Source organism: Carcharodon carcharias, chromosome 11 (genome assembly GCF_017639515.1).
Source record: "Carcharodon carcharias isolate sCarCar2 chromosome 11, sCarCar2.pri, whole genome shotgun sequence".
Lineage (NCBI taxonomy): Eukaryota > Metazoa > Chordata > Chondrichthyes > Lamniformes > Lamnidae > Carcharodon > Carcharodon carcharias.
The window spans coordinates 59,970,939-59,994,474 of NC_054477.1; the positions used below are offsets into that span (position 1 = coordinate 59,970,939).

The 23,536-nt window shown below is 42.7% G+C and overlaps 1 protein-coding gene across 2 annotated transcripts in view; it reads left to right on the forward strand.

Annotated features, from left to right (window-relative positions):
- LOC121284249 (rho GTPase-activating protein 20-like) overlaps positions 1–23,536 on the forward strand; it is a 114,966-nt gene that overhangs the window by 70,193 nt on the left and 21,237 nt on the right. For both annotated transcript variants that reach the window (XM_041199572.1, XM_041199573.1), the window contains 3 exons: positions 11,983–12,171; positions 18,595–18,773; positions 22,806–22,967. In XM_041199572.1, coding sequence (XP_041055506.1) covers positions 11,983–12,171; positions 18,595–18,773; positions 22,806–22,967 — 530 coding nt within the window. The remainder of the gene's footprint in view (positions 1–11,982; positions 12,172–18,594; positions 18,774–22,805; positions 22,968–23,536) is intronic.

Sequence of the window (23,536 nt, forward strand, 5' to 3'; positions counted from 1 at the left end):
GTGCAGAAGAGGCCCTTCGGCCGATCGAGTCTGCACCGACACGTGAGAAACACCTGACCTACCAACCTAATCCCATTTACCAGCACTTGGCTTATAGCCTTGAATGTTATGACATGCCAAGTGCTCATCCAGGTACTTTTTAAAGGATGTGAGGCAACCCGCCTCCACCACCCTCCCAGGCAGTGCATTCCAGGCTGTTACCACCCACTGGGTAAAAAACTTTTTCCTCACATCCCCCCTAAACCTCCTGCCTCTCACCTTGAACTTATGTCCCCTTGTGACTGACCCTTTAACTAAGGGGAACAGCTGCTCCCTATCCATCCTGTCCATGCCCCTCATAATCTTGTACATCTCGATCAGGTCACCCCCTCAGTCTTCTCTGCTCCAACGAAAACAACCCAAGTCTATCCAACCTCTCTTCTTAACTTAGATGTTTCATCCCAGGCAACATCCTGGTGAATCTCCTCTGCACCCCCTCCAGTGCAATCACATCCTTCCTATAATGTGGCGACCAGAACTGCACACACTACTCCAGCTGTGGCCTCACCAATGTTCTATACAACTCCAACATGACCTCCCTACTTTTGTAATCTATGCCTCGATTGATAAAGGCAAGTGTCCCGTATGCCTTTTTCACCACCCCACTAACATGCCCCTCCGCCTTCAAAGATCTATGGACACACACGCCAAGGTCCCTTTGTTCTTCAGAACTTCCTAGTGTCATGCCGTTCATTGAATACTTCCTTGTCAAATTACTCCTTCCAAAGTGTATCACCTCACATTTTTCAGGGTTAAATTCCATCTGCCACTTATCTGCCCATTTGACCATCCTATCTTTTTCTTCCTGTAGCCCAAGACACTCAACCTCACTGTTAACCATCCGGCCAATCTTTGTGTCATCCACAAACGTACTAATCCTAACCCCCACAAAGTCATCTATGTCATTTGTATAAATGGCCAATAATAGGGGACCCAGAACAGATCCCTGTGGTACGCCACTGGACCCTGGCTTCCAGTCACTAAAGCATCCTTCTGTCATCACCCTCTGTCTCCTACAACTAAGCCAATTTTGAATCCACCTTATCAAATTATCCTGTATCCCATGGCATTTGCCTTCTTTATAAGTCTCCCATGTGGGACTTTGACAAAGGCTTTGCTGAAATCCATATAAATTACATCAACTGCACTACCCTTATCTACACACCTGGTCACCTCCTCAAAAATTCAATCAAATTTGTTAGGCATGACTTCCCTCTGACAAAGCCATGCTGACTATCTCTGATCAAACCTTGCCTCTCCAAGTGGAGATAGATCTCTCCTTCAGAATTTTCTTCACTAGTTTCCCTACCACTGACATGAGACTCACTGACCTGTAGTTCCCTCTACAACCCTTCTTAAATAGCAGAACTACATTAGCTGTTCTCCAGTCCTCTGGCACCTCCCCCGTGGCCAGAGAGGAAATAAAAATTTGGGTCAGAGCCCCTGCGATCTCCTCCCTTGCCTCCCTCAGCAGTCTGGGACACAAATCATCCGGACCTGGATACTTGTCCACTTTTTAGCCTGCCAACACCTCCAATACCTTGTCACTCCCTATATCAAGTTGCTAAGAACCTCGCAGGCTCTCTCCCTGAGTTTGATACCTTCATCCTCATTCTCTTGGGTGAAGACAGATGTGAAGTATTCATTCAACACTTTAACGATGTCATCTGGATCCACCCATAAATTGCCCCCTTGGTCCCTTATGGGCCCTACTCTTTCCCTGGTTATCCTCTTCCCATTGATATACTTATAGAATATCTTGGGATTTTCCCTACTTTTACCAACCAGAGCTTTCTCATATCCCCTTTTTGCTCTTCTAATTGCTTTCTTAAGCTCCACCCTGCACTTTCTGTACTCCACTAATGCCTCCACTGATTTGCTTCCCTTGTACCTGCTAAAGCCTCTCTTTTCCTTCTCATCGTAACCTGAATGTCTTTGGTCATCCATAGTTCTCTGGGCTTGTTACTCCTTCCTATCACCCTACAGGGAACATGTTGCGCCTGTACCCTCCTCATTTCCTTTTTGAATGCTCCTGCCCCCCACTGCTCCTCTATAGACTTTCCCTACAAGTAGCTATTCCCAGTCTACCTTGAACAGATCCTGCCTTATTTTACTAAAATCCACTTTCCCCCAATCCAAAACATTTTTTTGTAACTTGTCTATTTCTTTGTCCATAACAAACTTAAACTGTACTATGTTATGGTTGCTATCACTAAAATGCTCCCCCACCACCACCTCGGCCACCTGTCCAGCTTCATTCCCCAGAATTAGCATTGCACCTTCCCTTGTTGGACCCTCTACATATTGACCTAAAAAGTTCTCCTGTACACATTTCAAGAAATCCACTCCATCCAAGCCCTTAACACTACATCTATCCCAATTAATGTTAGGAAAGTTGAAATCACCTAATATAATTACCCTATTATTGTTTTTACACATCTCTGCAAATTGTGCACATATTTGCTCCTCAATTTCCCGCTGACTATCTGGGGGTCAATAATAAACACCTAACAATGTGGCTGCCCCTTTTTTATTCCTAAGCTCTACCCACAAAGCTTTATTCGATGCCCCCTCCAAGATATCATCTCTCCTTACTGCAGTAACTGTCTCCTTAACTAATAATGCAATGCCTCCTCCTCTTTTACCCCTTCCCCTGTCTCGCCTGAAGATTCTATATCCTGGAATGTTGAGCTGCCAATCCTGCCCCTCCCTCAACCATGTCAGATGAGTTATTTATCACATGATACCCAGCCTGTGACCTGCTGTTGTAGGAACTGTATTTTTTTGACTGCCCCAGTAAATTTTCTGTTCAATGGTGGCCCCCAGGATGTTGATGGTGGGGCATTCAACAATGCTAATGTTATCAAGTGTCAAGGGAGGTGGCTAGACTTGTTTGAGATGGTCATTGCCTGGCATTTGTGTGTTGCAAATGCTACTTGCCACTTATCAGCCCTAGCCTGAATGTTGTCCAGGTCTTGTTGCATGTGGATACAGTGCTTCAGTGTCTGAGGAGTTGTGAATGGGACTGAACACTGTGCAATCATCAGCGAACATTCCCACTTTTGGCATTATAATGGAGGGGAGGTCATTGATGAAGTAACTGAAGGTGGTTGGGCTGAGATAATTGGTCTCCAACAACTACAACCATCTTTTTTGCTAGGTATGACTCAACTAGTGGAAAGTTTTCCCTGTTTCCCATTGACTTCAATTTTGCTGGGTCAGCTCCTTGATGCCACACTTGGTCAAATGTTGCCTTAACATCAAGGGCAGTTATTCTCACCTCAGTTCTGGTATTCAGCCCTTTTGCCCAGGTTTTGGATCAAGACTGTAATGAGGTTGAGAGCTGAATGGTCCTGGCAGAACCCAAAAATAACATCAGTGACAAAGTTATTGGTGAGCAAATGCCACTTGATAACATTGTTGACAACCCTCCTTGCTGATAATTGATAGGGTGGTAATTGTCCAGATTGGATTTGCTTTTTTGCATGGGATATACCTGGTCAATTTTCCACTTAGTCCGGTGGATGCTAGTCTTGTATTCCTTGACAACTCTTAAGAACTGGATATCAGATAATAAATTCTCTTATATTGTGGGCCTGAGTGGCATTTTGTTTGTCTCTATATTACCAATAATATTCATTTGATATCTCCAGAATATCTTTTTACAGTCATACATAAATTTATTTGTGTACTTTAGGAGATACTTGTTATTTAAGTAAACAGAATTTCAAACTCATGATACAATAATATTATAGTGAAATAATAAAAATTATGACATTTTAAGAGTAAAATTAGCCTGGCAACACTGAAATAATTTCCATTAAGTAAGCATGTCTCTAAGAAAGCATTGCATTATCAATTGATTAACAATTAACTAGCATATTGAGAACCTTAATCTTTAACAAATACAAAAATAGTTGGAAAAACTTAGGTCTGGCAGCATCTGTGGAGAGAAAGACAGAGTTAACGCTTCAAGTCCATATGACTCTTCATCAGAACAGAATCATCTAGTTCTGATGAAGAATCATATGGACTCAAAACGTTAACTCTGTCTTCCTCTCCACAGATGCTGCCAGACCTGCTGAGTTTTTCCAGCTATTTTTGTTTTTGTTTCAGATTTCCAGCATTTAAAAGCATTGCTTTTACCTTAATCTTTAAATTCGCTTCTGTTCAAACTAGGAAAAGATATATGGCATGAAATTCCGATTGGTAATGTCCATTGTTTGGACACAATAGGTGCAATTAAAGATCCAAAATGGCATCCAAGGTGCACGTGCATATTTTGGTGGCAAATTGTACTAGACACCATTTTGATTAGGGCATTAGTTTGCACCCAGTGAACACCCTGTTGGAAGTACGCAGAATCTGCAGATCATCATATCAATCACTGTACAACACTGATTTGATGCCACTTTTGGCATTTTGAAGCTCAACTATCCAGCTAATGCCCTCTCTTAATCTTACATGGCAAGATACATGTTCAGCAGCAGGAATGAACCCACCAGTGCGATTCAAAGGGATCATCAACTTCTTACAGATCAGTTGGTCATTGTTGCTATGATTCTACAAGTGTTTAATGCTTTCTTTAGTTGATTCAATTTGCAAAAGTCTACAGGGTGTAATGTATCAGGTGCTGAAGGACTTGTTGCTGACTTCAGACTTCAGCACAAATTAGTTGCTCCCAGATAAGAGTCTGCTGGTAAGTATTCCCTAGGAATAAAGCATGACTTGGAGAATGTGCAGGGGGCACATAGAACAGGACAAGCTGCTGGAAGTAGGAGGAGAAGAAAGAGAAGAAGGTCTCTCCGCAGGAGGTCTTATCTGCCCAGCGTATTGCAGGAGTTATTCCCCTACCTGAACCTCAGTGAGAAAAAGTATATGAGATGTCTGCACTTCCATAAGGATGTCCTCCTCCTGTTGCAGCCACAACTAGAGCCTGAGCAGGGCAAGGACTGTATGGCCAGTGGCTTTGATGGTGAATTTGGCAATGAACTTTGATACATCTGGCTCCTTCCTGGCTGATGCTGTAGATGTTAGCAACATCTTGCTGTTTGGCATCCATTGTTGCATAAGGGAAGTCACAGACCACCCCCCAAACCCCACCCCCCCCACCCCCTCCCCCCCTCCCACTGACAACTCACTGCATTTCATTCTCTTATGGTAGAAAGGAGTAGATGGAGAGAGCATGTGGGTTTGTGAGGATCTCCGGCTTTGTGAGGATCTCCGGCTTTGTGAGGATCTCCGGCTTTGTGAGGATCTCCGGCTTTGTGAGGATCTCCGGCTTTGTGAGGATCTCCGGCTTTGTGAGGATCTCCGGCTTTGTGAGGATCTCCGGCTTTGTGAGGATCTCCGGCTTTGTGAGGATCTCCGGCTTTGTGAGGATCTCCGGCTTTGTGAGGATCTCCGGCTTTGTGAGGATCTCCGGCTTTGTGAGGATCTCCGGCTTTGCAATGGTTCAAATTGCCACTGACTGCATGCAAGTTGTTTTGCACATACGGCATATCAATTCTGCTCTATTCCAGAACTGAAAGGAATTCCACTCTCTCAACATCCAGCTGGTGTGTGATCCTAAGCAGGTCAATGCCCAGTAACCTGGCTGTGGTCATGATGCTTTCATTTTTGCGGCAGTACACTGCACTTCCTGCATTCGAGCCACCATGGCAAACCAAAGGGTAGCTACTGGGTAACAAAGACTATCTGCTGATCAAATGGCTGATGATGCTAGTGTGCAACCCATTCACACGTGCAGCACATGTCCAATGAAAGCCATGCTCTCAGACAAAATGTGATCAAGCTGACCATGACTTCCACTGCTTGGACATTTCAGGAGCCCTTTAGTACTTGGCAACTTCTTTGTGCCACATACATCATATTACAATCTCAATATCATGATGGTGAACAGCTCAAGATCATGAAGAGAAGGAAGACAGAAGGAAACCTAAAGAGCCCATTTCTATTTGGGCTGTCCATGAAGAATTTATCCGAGTGCAATACCAGTAAATGCAACACCGATTCCCCGTTCACCAACAGTTTCACACTTTACCTTTCCTCTGTCACTGACTGTCACAGCATTCGCATGATCACAATGCAAAAATAAAACCCAACATAAAATAAATATTCCAAGCCAAATTTATAAATCAGATCATGCCATTTGCATTCAAAATTCAACTAGTCACCCTGTGCGTTCCTTTGGTGCCTGTTTTGCATGTACATTTGCCTGTCCTATTGCTCCTTCCACCATCCCAGTGGCTGCAGCATGGCTGGTGGAAGTCTGCTGATTTTCAGTGGAGGAGACTGCAGATGGCCTTCAGGATGACCTCTAGCAGCTCTAGGCCTAGGAATCCAAGCTTTAGATGACACCATCTTGGCAGCGGTTTGGGCTGGGTGGCTAACAGGCAACAGCAAGGGAGCATCTCGTGAGAGAGGTCAGCAGGCTCCATGGAGTCACTGCCACTCCCCCTGGGCAGCAGCACAGCAATCTTAATAATCTGTTGGATGGCAGGTTGTTGGACTGCTGTGACACCCTGCAAGTCCCCATTGCACATTGTAATCCACAGCCACAATGGTAGCTTTTGTGGCAATAAGCAGACCTTGCATGACTTCAGTCTGTGTTTCCACCGCAACACTCAGACTTCTGGTAGAAGCTACTTGTGCTGTAATGGAAGCTGAGACATTGAATAAGATCGTAACTCATCTCAAAACCTATCCATGGCTCTCTGATCCCACTGTCTTTTGAGCTTGTGGCTGGAAGGTATCCAGACTACCTGTGGCTAGATGAGGTCTCTCCTCCTTTGTCCCTTCCTTCAAGGCTTCCAGTGTAGGATCCAAAAAGCTAAAATTCGTTCACTTTGTGTCAGCAAGGGTTATGCTCTCAGGAAAACATTTAGTTAAACATTCTTGCTTATAATGAAGCACTATTTTGCAAAGCCTTGGTAAATCAAAAGGTTATATTTAAAACCAATGGTTACAACAGTTGCAATCTTGTGTACTGAAAAACCTACACATTCTGCAGATTTTCACAACACTGCAATATTTTTGTTTACTGAGAATATTAAGAAAGAAAAATTAACATTGTAATAATAATGAAGAGGATTTGAAAAGAAAACACCATCTTACACTCTATGCCTTGAGAAAATTGGGCAGTATTTGCTACAGCTGGATAGCTCCAGTCAGCAGATTCACAGCAGTGGTGCCCACAGTGAAATAATTGTGTTGTGCAATCATCCTTGTATTTAAGAGTGTGTATTTTCATCCCATAACTAACTTGGCAAATTAATACCATCCTAATGGATCTACATGAATAAGTAATTACAGCGTAGGAAGGCTTTATCAAAGGTGCCAGGAAATTGGAAATTACCTACATTGTTATCACTTTTCCAAATGTTGCCATGGGTCAGGAAGGAGGGGAGGCTTTGGTGTAATATATGTTACCACTTGAGTTGAATTTTGTTCTCAAGGGGTTAACTTCACAGAACAGTGTGCTTGCACATGTGGATTAAGATTCAGAGGGTGGGGGGGTGTTGGCGGGGGGGGTGGTGTTGGGGTGGTGTCTGAATGAATGTGCTTCAGATAAGTAAATTAATTTGAAGAATTTAGTGATTGCTCAGTTATTCTTGTTGTGATAACCCAATTAATTTCAGCTTAGCAGGACCGGTTACCTGGATCAACTAGTGAGACCTCCTGGGGATTAGAATTAGCGAACAAGAAAAACCCACACTCTGGGTCAGCCAAGTCTAATAAAGAGGGGAGAAGGCAGGATGTGCCCTGAGCTGAGAATCAAGATCTGGTAGGTCCATTTTCCCAGCTGGATGCTGACCTGAATGGAAGTCCAACAAGAAGTGAATATTCAGGATAGCATAGTACTTTTGTTACTTTGCGTTGTTATGGGAAATATTATTGGAGAAGTGGTGACACATGTGAAAGACTTGGTATCTAGTTTGTGTATAACAAGGGTGTACTGGTACACCCCTGAGGTCAGACTATTATATATGTAGATATTGGGCACTGCAAGTCAACTCCATACCGTAAAGGATGTAGGATGTGCTTACAGGAGAGAATTGCACTGCTGAGCTTGAGAATTATCTATGGCTTTCCATAACTTTCCAACAATTCTGTTATGAAAATAATGAAAATAGCAAATTTTGCAAAGGATAGATGCAGTAGAAAATGAACAGCTAACCAAAATCTGAGGTTCCAACAATCACTAATGTTTCCAATACAGTATTTGTACAATATTCAACTAATGAAAACTTTGCAAAGATACTAAATAGATGTATGTTCACTAGACATTAAAGACCACCACCTGTCCTCACTATTAGAAATCCAGAACACTATATTCTGTCCTTAGAAGTCAGAAAACCAAAATTCCTGATAGTTATTACAATATTACAAATGGCTTTGCAGCCAAGAAAGTTAGAAATGTCAGGGAGGTACCAACATCAGAATAACATGAGGATGAAGTGAGAATGCTACTATCAAGATGATGTTCACTGCCTTTGTGACTACCAGACAGTCTATAATTCTCTCCTGTTAAATGTCAGAGTACAAGTTATCTACAGCTCCACACTTTTACACATTTACAGCATCCAATGTGGGAAATTTTAGGAACAGGAAAAGATTACATAATCCAACAAGCCATCTGCTTTTTGGTAATCTCAAACTGACTTTCTCAGCATATCTTTGTATTGCTGCTTTAAAAACATAGGTAATTAACTCTTGGCCCATTTATACTATTTACCTAATGGTCTTTCCGTACCTAATACCACTGAGCATCTTTTAGTGTTTGGACAACCAACTGGCCATCATCTGCACTTGAAGTGAAAACACCGCAGTGATTTTAGGCTGTCCCATTATCATCGTATCAGTGAGCTGTGGGACGCCAAACAGGCTTCTAGATGCAATGTGCCAGATTGAAGCCAAATAAAACTGAGTTTCTCTGGCCAGGAAATATAACTGCTGAGGTGATTGTGATTAAAGCAGCCCAAATCAAACATACCCTAGTTGATCCTCTTCTCGACTATTGCCTGTGGAAATTATCAGAGTCTGAACTAAGTGACATTTGTGGTTCTATGACTAGAATTAGCATGTTGAAATGGGCATATCACCTGAAAGAGGCAGATACTTTAGATATCCTGTAGTAGGCCCTTTTTAAAATTGCTCAGACCATATTATTGGGGTTGGTAAAGTTACCAACCACATTTTGAGTCAGTTTTGCTTCATTAGCATCAAAGATCCTAGTTAAGGTCGAATCTTTCCTGCGAACGTACAGATTCAGTCTATGTTCTCTACTGTTAGTGTTTTGACATTTGAAATAGTGTCCTCCAATTTTATCAGTGTGAGCCATTTAGCTAGATTAACTTGGTCCATCTCCCTCAGAATCTGTAAACTCCAATTAGGTCAGCTTGAAATCTTTTGGAATGACAACTGAATACTTGGACAAAACAAAAAAAATAGCTTGGAAGCCTGTCTTTGGGAACATTTGTCATATCACCCTAAATGACTGAAGTACAAGAATTGGCTAAATATTTATAGTTAACTCCTTCAGCTCAAAGATTTTATTGTTTTATGGCCAAGATAAAGGTACCCTAGGGGTCTGTATTGGATAATACACTGATTCTGACCATAAACTTTTACTAATTCCTTCTTCACTTTTTTTGTGAAGTTGGGCAAAATGAAGTGACTGCACCCAAGCTCTAAGTCTCGACAATATAAGAATACAAGCTAGCAATAGGAACTAGATTTTCTGAAGTTAGCATGTGGCGGAGTTGTGGCTGCTAACAATTCCTGAAGAGTTTTGCAGAAGGAGCTGTCGTATTCAAGAGGAATCAAAAAAAAAATCTTGGAGGAGATTTTAGATCTTAATGAAAAATTACATCTCAAAGAAAAACAGAAGAATACCCATCCAAAACTGAAGTTAAATCACAATGAGATGATATGCAAGATACAGGAGGAAATGATTGAACATTGGAAAGGTTAACTAAATAATCAGTGCCAAAACTAAAGGCAATAAGACAACATGCATACTCCAGAAGATCAAACGGATAACAAGGAAAGGATCTTGTACAGTGGAGTGAAGCATAATAAAACACAGAAGGAAAGCTCCTCACAGTTGGATCTGATATCCTTGAATGATAGAAAGAGTATTGTATCAAGCTAGACAACCATAAGCTGGATACGGGTCAAGTTGCTTAAAGAGCTTGAGCTACTTGAGAAACATCAATACCTTGGATCAGGTGAGAGCTGCAATAGAAACATTGAAAGTCTGCTGGCTAAATAAGGAGTTTATTCAGTTTAGCCAGCTGGAGTGAAATGTTTAATGTGTACATGCCTGTATGTAAACTTCTTGATTTTTGGACTAAATTTGTGATTTTGACATAGTTTGAGAAGGTGATGAGTATAAATGTGACAGCTGCTGCATTATCCATTGTAGCCAACCAGCAATATAATGGGGGAGGTTACCTATATAAAAAAACACTGATTGTCTTGAAGGAACAATAATTTGCTGAAAAGCCAGATTTAAAAAATACAAAACGGATTCTTACATTGTGTCAAATTGACTGTAGAAAAGGCATTTCACTTTTTCTCGTCCGTTTAATGCATTTGGATTGGCTACAATCCTGGCATAATTTGCTGGAATAAGCTGATGGCAGTCACTATGAAAATCTATCTGCTGGATATTTTGCTAATGTTGGTAGCAAAGGCTGGATGTTGGAAAATGCAAGAAAAATATTTCTGCAACTTTTTGACAACCAATATTAAGAAAGGTCTATTTCCAATGAGGAAGGAGGGCAATGCTCAGCTGAAAAATAACTGTGCTCAGCAGAAGCAATGCCTGTTATGCATTCTGCATTAAGAACAGAAACAACCAGCAACCTTTTGCTTGTAGGAAAAAGGCTGAATTAGAATCAGAGTGGACGTGGATGAGATGGCCAGGCTACTCCATGAATAATCTTTGATTTCTGGCAAAAACCCATGGAGGTATAAAATACTTATTACAGCCATCCTTCTAATCTGCAATCCCCTCCAACTACACCTCCCGAATTAACAATTGAGGCACTTTAATGAAACATTATTCCTAGGAAAGATTTTTTACTTAAAAGCCATTGGATACAGGGTATATAATGTTACTGCAGCTTGTAAATACTATTACAAATTGATTGTGAAGTTAATTTAAGTATTGCATGTCACTAAATTTAAAGTATTATACTCAAATAGGTGGCATGCAATTACATAATGTTTGGGCATGGAAAGTATTAAAACTATTTTTGGATACTATTTTGCTTAAGATTGATCAAATTTCTAGTGTCAAGCTCTGTCATGTCAAGCCCTCAACAGACTTGGTTCTTCATCTACTTTGCTTCCCTGTGAGATCACACCCAATGCTGCTGATAAGCAGATGGTCAGTGCAATGCAATATTGAGCTAAGAAATATCTAGCATTCTAATAAATCCAAAGGAACAGACCTTGATATCAATGTGGCAGATATAACTGTCTAGAAACAAAATCAGTATGCTTTTGCACAGACTTTGAAAAGCTTTGGTAATCCTATTAGATTTATTTTACAGAATATTACGAACCTGAATAAGTAGGTGTGGTACTAACTAACTTGTGGTTCTTGGTTTGGTATCTTTCGACTCTGAGGATTATTTTCTATTAACATGCTGTTTTATTTAAGGGCCGCACTCTTGATCCTATCTTAACCACTTAAAGTCATTTCACTATGAAAAGGCAAATCCAATGCAGGCCAAAATGGAAAAAAAAATATTGCTTTTTGAACTACACAATGAATAGCATGGATATTTCAAACAATTTCACAGACTGACATTCATCAAAAACATAATTAGAATCTGTAATAAAAAGCGTTAGTGGGATGACATGGGGATGAATTAATTTAACGTAACACAGAATTAAACCTTGAAAGTTGCTTTTGATTTTTCTCAACAGGGCATGAATATCCTTTCGGTATTAAAATGAGTCACATTCAAAATGCAGCTGCACAGACACAAGGATCGAAAGACTCAATCTGCCCTCTGGATTTCCAGGGGCCCTTCGTCATAGAGCAGTTGCCTGTGGAGATGCAGTGTCAGTTCATCTTGAAGCCAAGTTGCCTGGCATTATGCCAGCAGATGGCTGGTAAGTATTCTCATAGATGGTGCAAATAAATGCACCATTGTTTGTTTGTTATTTATATTGGTTTGTAAAACTGAGTTTCAAATTCCAGGCAGATGGTGTAGATGTTAAAGAGAATGTGTTGATTTTATACAGACATTGTTTTTTACCGAAATAAACACTCAGAGAATTTTCTTTTTCTCTGGAATGAGGGAAAAACTATTGGAATTTTTCACCCTGGGATTACAGGAAAAACATTTATAGTCCTGAAACTGTGAAAGTAAGAACTTTCCTTGTGAATTCCTGCCAATTTTTGGTTTGTGGAAAATTCAGCTGCAAAGCTTGTAGCTTTCTGCCAAGCAGGAAATGACCTTCACAGAGAGTCAGCATTATACATCCAAAAAAAAATTATACCTTCTGAAATTCCCTTGGATTTTTAAACCATAACTGCAATTCATGATAAATAGGGGAAAAGAAAATCAGTTTCAGTATAGTCATATCTTCCTTTTGCGACTATTAAAATGTACGGTGAACTCAGTGTCTCAGTCTACTTCTCCAGCATAAAAATGTTTATTCGTGAAAGGCAGACACTGTGGTACTGTGGTGTCAGCCACAGTATGTCCGGAGACCAGAAGCAGTCCTAATGCACAGGAGAAAATGGGAATGAGGGCGTGGGAAGTCAGCACTTGAATTTAATAAGCCAATTAGCTTCGAAATGTGATTGCAGAAGTGGAGTCAAGTGAACGTTCAGAGTAAAGGAAAAGCTCTCCTTGTCACACTTCACCATCACTGGAGTGCTCTCTATCCAGAGTTAAGACATATTTGTTGTTAAACATGCCATATACTTGAGATTTCTGCTGAAATCAATACTGAGGCTGTCTATGAATAGTAGATCAAAAATAACCAGTTACGTAATCTTTCTATTAAATTATTTACTTCAGTCAAGTTAGCATAATTGAAAATACTTTGACTTGTCATCATATCAGTTTTATATATGTTGATGCAATGTAAAATATGGACATGTATTGACTATTTAGAAGGGAGGTTTCTTAGTTTGATGTTTACAAGTGAAAATGAACTTCCCTCTCTCTCCCAAACCCATTTATTACAACTGGATCATCCTAAAATGCAATGACACTCCAGGTTTTTTTCCCATCTTTAACCACCTCTGTAAGCTCCTCTACACCAAATTCATCCATTTATCTGCCTCTCCCACATCTACCTGCCCACTAGCTCCATGCATCTATCCATTCTTTCTAGCTCAGGGCGTGCATCTTTTTGCAGTTCTTCACCTATTTTCCCCTCAAGTTTTCTCTGTCATTTAATCCATGAAACCCAACACCTGTTCTTTTAAATCCCTACCCATTTGACTCCTGAGTACTCAACACCCTTTCATCACCCCATGCTAGCTGACATTATTGATGGCTCCTTTTCTCCAGGCACCATCCTTCTTCCTTTCTGCTGTCTTCCTCCCATCTCAAAAATTCCATCCTCTTTTTTATCATCCATCTCCTAAGTCCCTTTGCTCTCTAATGCATTATTGCTTCCCGATTATTTGTCCACCTTTCCTGAAACTCCCTGTCCCACAGCCTTAGCCAAAATCATGAATGGCTTCTCTGTACCAAAGTCCATCATATGCTGTTTGCCTTCATTCTCCCCAACCTTCCCATAGCATTATATATTTCTGACTCTATGCCATTGTCCATCCGGCTCTAAGGAACTGCCCTTGCCTAATTCAATTCTTATTTATCCGAAGCCGGTTAATGTATCTTCAACAATTATTTTTCTTCTCCCCCCTGCAACTTCCACAGTTCTCCAAGGATGTAGAAGATTCCATAGCACTATTCAAAGAATAGCAGGGCAGTTCCCCCAAGTATCCTTGTTGATACCTATCCATTAGCCAACATCACTCATTTTTAGGGTGCTCCAAAGGTGGGAATGAAGAAGACAGAGGGGGAGGGGGCTGGAACATGAAAATACCAGCAACCAAGCAGCTTGTCAATTTCACGGTGACAGTCCCGGCACCAGCAATAATCGCAAAGGCAGAGGTAGGACAGGACAGGAAAATTACTCTCCTCCCTATTGAAGCCAATTAAGCTAAAGATTATTGAGAGCTTGTTGAAGGGAGGAATGGAATATTTAAAGGTACACCAGTTTCAGAAGTTGTCAGTTTCTGAATAGCTGAAGGAAGGCAGATAGAGTGGGGGTGGGGTGCAGTCATGGCTTCCAAGGACATCACCCTGACCCCTTAAGAGGAGGATTGGACACTTGGTAATGGGGTGCCTTTGGCATTGCACAAGGTGATAGGGAGAGTGGGTATAATGCCAGAACTTTGAACAGGATGAGCAACCCATAGCATCCCAGAGGCTGAAGAGCAGGGACAAGGCTACCAAGGAAAATTGGGTGGCCACCTTAGCACAGGGAAGGCTTCAGCTGGCAATGGGGGCATGACTGTCAGATTGTGGGTCCAGTGGCGATGAGGGGCAATACCTTACACTGGAAGGGCAGAGCCCCAGGCATCAGGAGGGTGCGGGAGAGGAAAGGAGGATGCAAAACCCTCAACACAAGATCAATCGCCAAAGACTGAACCACCTGGAGATGTCTGGGAACCAGTGCTGCAAGAGACTGAGATTCTCCAAGTGAATGGTCACAAACATCAGTGCTCTCGATGCCAAAAGCTTTGCACCTCGCAGTAATGGTCGCTGTGCCCTGTCAGTAGATGTCAAAGTTGCTGTGGTCTGAGCTTCATCCCTTCTGGCTCCTTCCAAAAATAAATTGCCAACCTTAGTGGCATCTCCAAAATGACTGCATGCCATCGCTGGTCACTGATGTTCTATTTGACAGAGCTGGACAGTACATTCACTTAATGATGGACTTGGCCTCACAGAGACAAAAAGCATTGCATTTTGCCTCCATCATTTCATTTCCCCAGGGCATCAAGGTACCCAGCAACCGGCCAGTGAGAACCATCAACAGGAAAGGCTTCCACCCTCTTGATGTTCACTTGGTCTGTGACCATGATAAGAGGTTCGTCCACGTGTGCATTAGCTTTCCTGGCAGCTGCCATGACATCATTCATCCTCCGCCAATCCAGGCTGCCTCAGATCTTCATTCCAACCTTCAAAATGTGTGGATGGATCTGAGGGAACAAGGGAATTCCCTTGAAATAATGGCTACTTACCCCTCTAAAGGAGCCCCAGAGAGAGGCACAAAGCCAACACGAGCAATGCCACCTGCTCAGCAGAACAACTATTGAGCAGGCCATAGGGTTTCTGAAGATGGGATTCCAGTACCTGGACTGGTTGGGTGGCGGCCTCTGATACCCTCCTGCAAGAGTCCCGGTCAATATGTAGGTCTGCTCTGCTCTCCACAATACGGCTCTCCAGGGAGGTAGGGACCTTGAGGACTGCGAGTTCCTGGAAGGAAACAGCTTATTGTGGGAGGTAAGAGAGGAGGTTGAATTGGAGGCACTACTAGGTGGCCTTATCCTGCCACCATCCAGAAAGAGGACATCCCTCCTCCCCCTTATGGCCTTCAGGATTAGATCCAGGTAGACATCGATGAAGTGAGGACCTGCCCAGCCCCAAAGGCCGGGCTTCCAGTTCCCTTGTGACCTCTTACTTCCCCCTGGTGCTGTGGAAAGCTTTGGCATATCGCACAAATCTCTCCCTTTGGACAACCAGCAGCCTTGGTGATGGCTGCCATGGTGTCTAAATGAGTCTTAAACTTGACTACCTCTGTTCCAGCCTCTAATTGGGCAGGAAACCTATCTCCATTTCAAGGATTCACCCGCATGATAATCTGACCTCTAAAGGAGGATTTCAACCCAAAATCAGATCCGGCTCTGATTTTGCGTGAAAATTCATTGCTCTTTGTGGAACTTGGCTGTGTCCAAATTAGCTCTCAATTTGGATTTGTTTAAATTCAGCTCTTGATATTTATGTATAGATTTGTTTCCTTTTATTACCTTTGTTACCTTTAGACTTGACTATTCTAATGCACTCCTGACTGGCATCCCAAATTTGATCCTCTGTAAACTTGCGTTCACCCAAAGCTCTGCCTGTGTCTTAACTCGCACCAAGTCCCAATCCCCGTCACCTCTGTGCTCGCTGACCTACACTGGCTCCTGGTCAAGCAATGTCTTGATTTTAAATTTCTCATCCTTGACTTCAAATCCCTCCATGGCCTCCCTCTTTCCTATCCCTGTAACCTCCTCCAGCTTCAAAAACCCTCAGAGGTATTTGGGCTCATCTATTTCTGGCATCTTACACAAGAACATAGGAAATAGGAGCAGGAGTAGGCCATTCAGCCCCTCTAGCCTGCTCTGCCATTCAATAAGACCATGGATCATTTAATTGTGGCTGAAGTCCACTTACCTGCCTGTCCCCCCCAATAACCCTTGTCTGCCTTGTAGGTGAAAAATCTAACAGCCTGAATTTGTTCATTCAATGACCCAGCATCCAATTCTCTCTGGGGAAGAGAATTCCAAAGTCTAATGACCCTCTGAGGGCAACAAAAAAATCCTCCTCATCTCCATCTTTAATGGCTGACCCCTTATTTTTAAAAGTGTGCCCCCAGTTCTAGATCCTCCCCCCACCCCCTCCCCCTTCACCCCCGATGAGAGGAAACATCCTCTCAACATCTCCCCTGTTGAGCTCAGAGTCTTATGGATTAGATTACCCACCCCTGCATGAGCTAAAAGTTGGTTGGCACCTCGCCAACTTTAAATTCTTCTGCCCTGCAGTGATATTATGCTAGGGATGGCCTTAATTACTTCAGAGTGGGAATTCCATCCCCCAGAGACAGAAAGTCCTGCTTTAGGCAGCTACCAGCCAATCTGATTGGCTGGCAACTCTGTCTTCAGCTGCTGCTGGGACTACAGTTGTGACCACTGCTGAGACAACAAGCAGAGTCCCTAAGAAGGAAGATGATGTCTCCCGACCTTGAAGCTAAGTCCAGACATTTTGACCGGGCAGGAATTGGAGACCCAGAAAGTGGGGGGAAGGCAGGTGGGATGTTGGGGTTTAGAGACCAGCAAGAGGCCACAAAGGGGATGATATGATCTTGTAGGATGGGGATAGCCCCGATGGGCACAGGGGACCACGCCAAAGGAGGTAATCCTCCTTCCTCCCCGACAGCAGCCCATGTTGTCATACCTGCTGAGCTGGCTACCTCTCTTCTGCCTTCCCCACCCCAAGGTTGAAATATTGCAGTGGAGGCAGAATGAGGGCCTTAAGTGGCTGTTAACTATTCATTTAAGGGCACCAATAGACCTAAGGGCAGGTGGGCTGCCTGATGCCCTATCCACCCCCATAATATGGGGGAAAGGTTGGGGGCGGGCAGGAAGATGGTCGCCTGGCCACCCGCTTTATTTTATGGGCACCCCCTTCAAATATGCTGATGGGGGCCGTAAAATTCATCATTATATGTTTCAATACGATCACCTCTCAATCTTCCAAATTCCACCAAGTATAGGACCGACCTGCTCAACCCTTTCTTATATGACGATCCCTTCATCCCAGAATCAACTGAGACACTGATCCCTGTGGCTCGTCACTAGCTGCAGTACTATTTACTGTTGAGCATCCCTGATTTTTAACCATAACATCATTGGTGGCTGTGCCTTCAGTTACTTAGGACATTCAATTCTGGAGTACCCTCCCTATATCTCTCCACCTCTCTAACTTGCTTTCCTTCTTTAGGGCACTACTTACAACCTACCTCTTTGACCAAGTTTTTGGTCATCTGACCTATGTGATTCGGTGTCATATTTTGCTTTATAATGCTCCTGTGAAGCCCTTTGGGATGTTTTATTATATTAAAGGCACAATATAAAAATAACGTTGTTGTTGCAGTTATACCACATAATTTTCAATGGCGCACTCCCTAACGTTGAAACAAAATATTTAGTCAAACTGGCCTGTTAGCAAGCATGTTTAAAAAAACTTTGTGAATAATTAGTGGCAGCACTTCAAAGAGACACACACAAAGAGACTACAGAGCAGAGTCATTGATTGCAGATGAATACAATATAAGCTTTTATGTTTGATTTGTGGTATTCACATATAACACAAAATATATCCTTAGAAGATCATAATTCTAGATAAAAGATGTGTAAATGTTATAAATTAATAAAGATTGCTGCATTACTTCATTAAACCCTATCCTCCAACAGCTCTTACAAAAATAATGAACTCATAGAGCTAAGACACCAAAACACTTTACAACTGTGTTTGTTAGTTGTAGGATTGGTTGTTGAATTCTTTGAATTGTAATTGCAAGCAAAAATGTTCCTTACAACAAATTTACCAAATCATAACAGTTTGTCACTGAGATGTTAATGTGCGAGCAATTTTCATATAATCATAGCGACATTGAAAAGCAAATTCCGGAATATGGTTTGCAAGAAGATCCTCTTACCTCTTGCTTTTTTAATTCTTTTTGTAGATCCAAGTCAAAAGCAATACAAAAGGAAAAAGTCAATTATGAACTGGGCCTTTTGGCGTGGTTCTAGTACTCAGTTAGACAACGTGCCTCTGTCCCAAGCCTGCATAACACCAGGCAGACTCTTCGGCCTTCCACTGCCAGCCATTTGTGAGGATGACAATTTCCCAAAGCCAATCATGGTAAGGGACAAAATGATAAGAGAAGGGGAGAAAAAGTAGCTTATCTATAAGCAGTGAGTATTGAAATACATGAAATACATGCTGAGAGGGAGGTCATTTTAAAAGATTTACTGATCATTATCTGCAGAGAAGAACAAGAGAAGAGCCTGAATGTTTGGCTCGGTGGGCCCGGGAGCGGACAGGAAATGGGCCCCCGACTGCAATTGGCCCTCAACCATGATTTCATGCTGGCTGCCCATGTGAAACATGCGCTGAGAAAGGCTCGGCACTGCCGGTGGGGGTGGGAAGAGGATGGGTGCCAATGTCACCTCTGGTGCTAGTAAGCGCTTCCACTGAGCTCCTTAAAGGCAGCCAGCTGCCTCAGGGAACTGCAGTCTTCCACAGAATAAACAAAACAACAAAAATGCTGCAAAATATGTCCATGCAGCACAATCAAGCATCTGAAAGCATAAATAAAACAGAATTACCTGGAAAAACTCAGCAGGTCTGGCAGCATCGGCGGAGAAGAAAAGAGTTGACGTTTCGAGTCCTCATGACCCTTCGACAGAACTTGAGTTCGAGTCCAAGAAAGAGTTGAAATATAAACTGGTTTAAGGTGTGTTGGGGGGGTGCGGAGAGTGAGAGAGAGAAGTGGAGGAGATTGGTGTGGTTGTAGGGACAAACAAGCAGTGAAGAAGCAGATCATCAAAAGATGTCACCAACAATAGAACAAAAGAACACATAGGTGTTAAAGTTGGTGATATTATCTGAACGAATGTGCTAATTAAGAATGGATGGTAGGGCACTCAAGGTATAGCTCTAGTGGGGGTGGGGAGAGCATAAAAGATTTAAAAATATTTAAAAATAATGGAAATAGGTGGGAAAAGAAAAATTATATAATTTATTGGAAAAAAACAAAAGGAAGGGGGAAACAGAAAGGGGATGGGGGAGGGAGCTCAAGACCTAAAGTTGTTGAATTCAATATTCAGTCCGGAAGGCTGTAAAGTGCCTAGTCGGAAGATGAGGTGTTGTTCCTCCAGTTTGCGTTGGGCTTCACTGGAACAATGCAGCAAGCCAAGGACAGACATGTGGGCAAGAGAGCAGGGTGGAGTGTTAAAATGGCAAGCGACAGGGAGGTTTGGGTCATTCTTGCGGACAGACTGCAGGTGTTCTGCAAAGCGGTCGTCCAGTTTACGTTTGGTCTCTCCAATGTAGAGGAGACCACATAGGGAGCAACGAATACAGTAGACTAAGTTGGGGGAAGTGCAAGTGAAATGCTGCTTCACTTGAAAGGAGTGTTTGGGCCCTTGGACGGTGAGGAGAGAGGAAGTGAAGGGGCAGGTGTTGCATCTTTTGCGTGGGCATGGGGTGGTGCCATAGGAGGGGGTTGAGGAGTAGGGGGTGATGGAGGAGTGGACCAGGGTGTCCCGGAGGGAGCGATCCCTACGGAATGCCGATAGGGGGGGTGAAGGGAAGATGTGTTTGGTGGTGGCATCATGCTGGAGTTGGCGGAAATGGCGGAGGATGATCCTTTGACTGCGGAGGCTGGTGGGGTGATAAGTGAGGACAAGGGGGACCCTTATCATGTTTCTAGGAGGGAGGAGAAGGCGTGAGGGCGGATGCGCGGGAGATGGGCCGGACACGGTTGAGGGCCCTGTCAATGACCGTGGGTGGAAAACCTCGGTTAAGGAAGAAGGAGGACATGTCAGAGGAACTGTTTTTGAAGGTGGTATCATCGGAACAGATGCGACGGAGGCGAAGGAACTGAGAGAATGGGATGGAGTCCTTACAGGAAGCGGGGTGTGAGGAGCTGTAGTCGAGGTAGCTGTGGGAGTCGGTGGGTTTGTAATGGATATTGGTGGACAGTCTATCACCAGAGATTGAGACAGAGAGGTCAAGGAAGGGAAGTGTCAGAGATGGACCACGTGAAAATGATGGAGGGGTGGAGATTGGAAGCAAAATTAATAAATTTTTCCATGTCCCGATGAGAGCATGAAACGGCACCGAAGTAATCATCGATGTACCTGAGAAAGAGTTGTGGAAGGGGGCCGGAGTAGGACTGGAACAAGGAATGTTCCATATACCCCATAAAGAGACAGGCATAGCTAGTAACTTTTGAATTGTGGTCACCATTGTAAGATAGGAAAATATGACAGGCAGTTTGCACACAGCAAAGTTCCACAAATAGCAATGAAATAATGATAATCTGATTTTAGGTGTTGGTTGAGAGATAAATATTGGCTAAGATACTGGGTGCAAAGGGCAGACTATGTTGTGTTAGCTGCTCGAGTGCTGTTAACAGCACCATGGATCTTAAGCCTACATTGTCCAGCTAGTATTATTTTAACACCAGCACTAATTCTTTCAAAATAAATAGATTACCATTAGAGGCCCCTATAATTTTAAACAAGTCTCTGTATGTTATTCTTACAATTGTAAACAATAAAATCATTAAATCCTGAATGGTTCAATTAGACTAAAAGAAAAATCTGTGAGCACCCTCACTCAATATTTTCTGCACAATAGTAAGGAAAGCGAAACACTATTTATCGGCCTGTCATAAAGTTCTAAACACTACTCGGTGAATTTGCTTGATGAGCCATTGCTTTGGTGAAGTAAAACATTTAGAAAGCATCCTAGGCCCAACCATCTTCAGCTGCTTCATTAATTACCTTCCTTCCATCATAAGGTCAGAAGTGGGGATGTTCACTGATGATTGCACAATGTTCAGCAACGTCTGTGACTCCTCAGATACTGAAACTGTCCATGTCCAAATGTGGCAAGACCTGAACAATATCCAGGCTTGGGCTGACAAGTGGCAAGTAACATTTGTGCCACACAAGTGCCGGCAATGACTGCATCAAGGGGAATTATGAATGCACAATAAATGTTGGCATAGCCAGTGATGCATACATCCTATGAATGAGTATTAAAAAAATCTACAAGCAAGTGTGAATGGTTCGTAGTGAAAGTGACTGAGATGTGTCCAACTGATTTATTATTTGCTTTACACAGCAGGATGGAAGACACCAAGGGTTGAAACCCCACAAGCTAATAACAACAAGAACTTGCATTTATAGAATATCCTTTAACATGAAGAATGTCCCAAGGCTATTCATAGATGGACATCCGTGTTGGGAACCCAACGCCTGGGTCATTTCTGCGTCCTGACCCAGCTCTGCGTCTGCATTGCTCAAATGCAATTGCCCTAAATGGGCTGTGGTTGAGCTATGGGTCAATTAGTGCAGGAGGTGAGAACTAACTGCTGAGCACAATCCTCAAAGGCAGATAACAGCCATGACGGGGCCTGCCACTGCCTTGTATAATAGAGGAGGCTGGAGTTGAGGGTTAGCAGCTTCATGGGTCAGAGAGATGGCCTTTTGCAGAAGATACAACATCCAATCTGGCACAAAACCCTGCTTGCCAAAAACTTCTCTTCAGAATGAACATTACTTGATGACTCCCTGCATTGCCATGCAACAGACTGCTCAATGTTGCTGATCTGCAATTTGGAAAACATCTTCTGGCCCTCCCAGCCCATTAACAAGCTCTTGAAGGAGCTTAACAGACAGTTAATTGGTGGTGTGTGGGTCCCTGGTGTCACAGATTGGATGTGAGAGAGATGTGTATAGCATATCATGTGTATATCATATTGTGTATATCTCTTCCTTCCCCCACCCCCTCCCCAAATATGGGAGGGAGCACTATTTTCAAAGCATGTCCGCATCTGGCCTTGTGACCTTGCCACCATTGACAATTAAAAATCGAGCCCAAGGAATCTAACATACAGTCAGTTGAGATATTGAGAGATGGTAGAGCGGTAGACCTGAATGTCATACAATATTAGTTCCACACACTGCAGCCCATAATTTTAAAATATGGAATGTCAGTAATTTTTACCACACAAAATGAAGCTTCTCTCTGTTATCTCTGGTGAGCGTAGTTGTTAGCTGTGTTGTCTGAGTGTTAAAGCAGAAGGCAGGTATGTAACCTGCAGTTAAATGAGTTTCATCACACCCTCATCATGCTTTTCCATTTTTCTCTATATTTTAGGATATGCTTTCCTTCCTGTTGCATGAAGGTCCATTCACCAGGGGCATTTTCAGACGTTCTGCCAATGCTAAAGCCTGCAAAGAACTGAAAGAGAAGCTGAATTCTGGAGCTGAAGTGCACTTAGCAAGTGAATCTGTGTTTGTGATAGCTGCTGTCTTCAAAGTATGTTAACTCAGAATCCAAACTGCATTTTATTTCCATTTCCATACCGAAGACTTCTTTATACAGATTTACATTAACTGCATTAAGAATGAGGTAGCCTGGTGGTTTAGTGGGTTGGTACACTAATGCTGTGCTAGAACATCAGGGTCACCCTAAGGACTCTATATTTTCCTCCCAAACTTGGATGAGTTTTCAATGGAAGTCAGAAAGCTAAGACCAAGTGGTTCTCCCCTAGGTGGAATAGAATAGCAGTGACCAAGTTGCTGAGGCCAATTGCTGCTCCCCAACTATCACATTGGCTAAGATCAGCTAAACTGAGACAAGGATTAAGTTAGCTTTTCTATTAAGGTTTGGCCTGTCTACTTATCCTGAGTAAAATGAAGATAGCAATCATTATGTATAGAGACCCTACTGTCTTCAAAGATATATTAATAAACTTACTGAACATAAAATGGTCTTTAATTACCATTATGTAAATAAGGCTTGAACAAATTAGTTTCTGAGCTCCTATTTATCTAAACTTATTCGTAAGTGTCTACAAAGAGCTTATTGTGTTAATTTGTAGATTC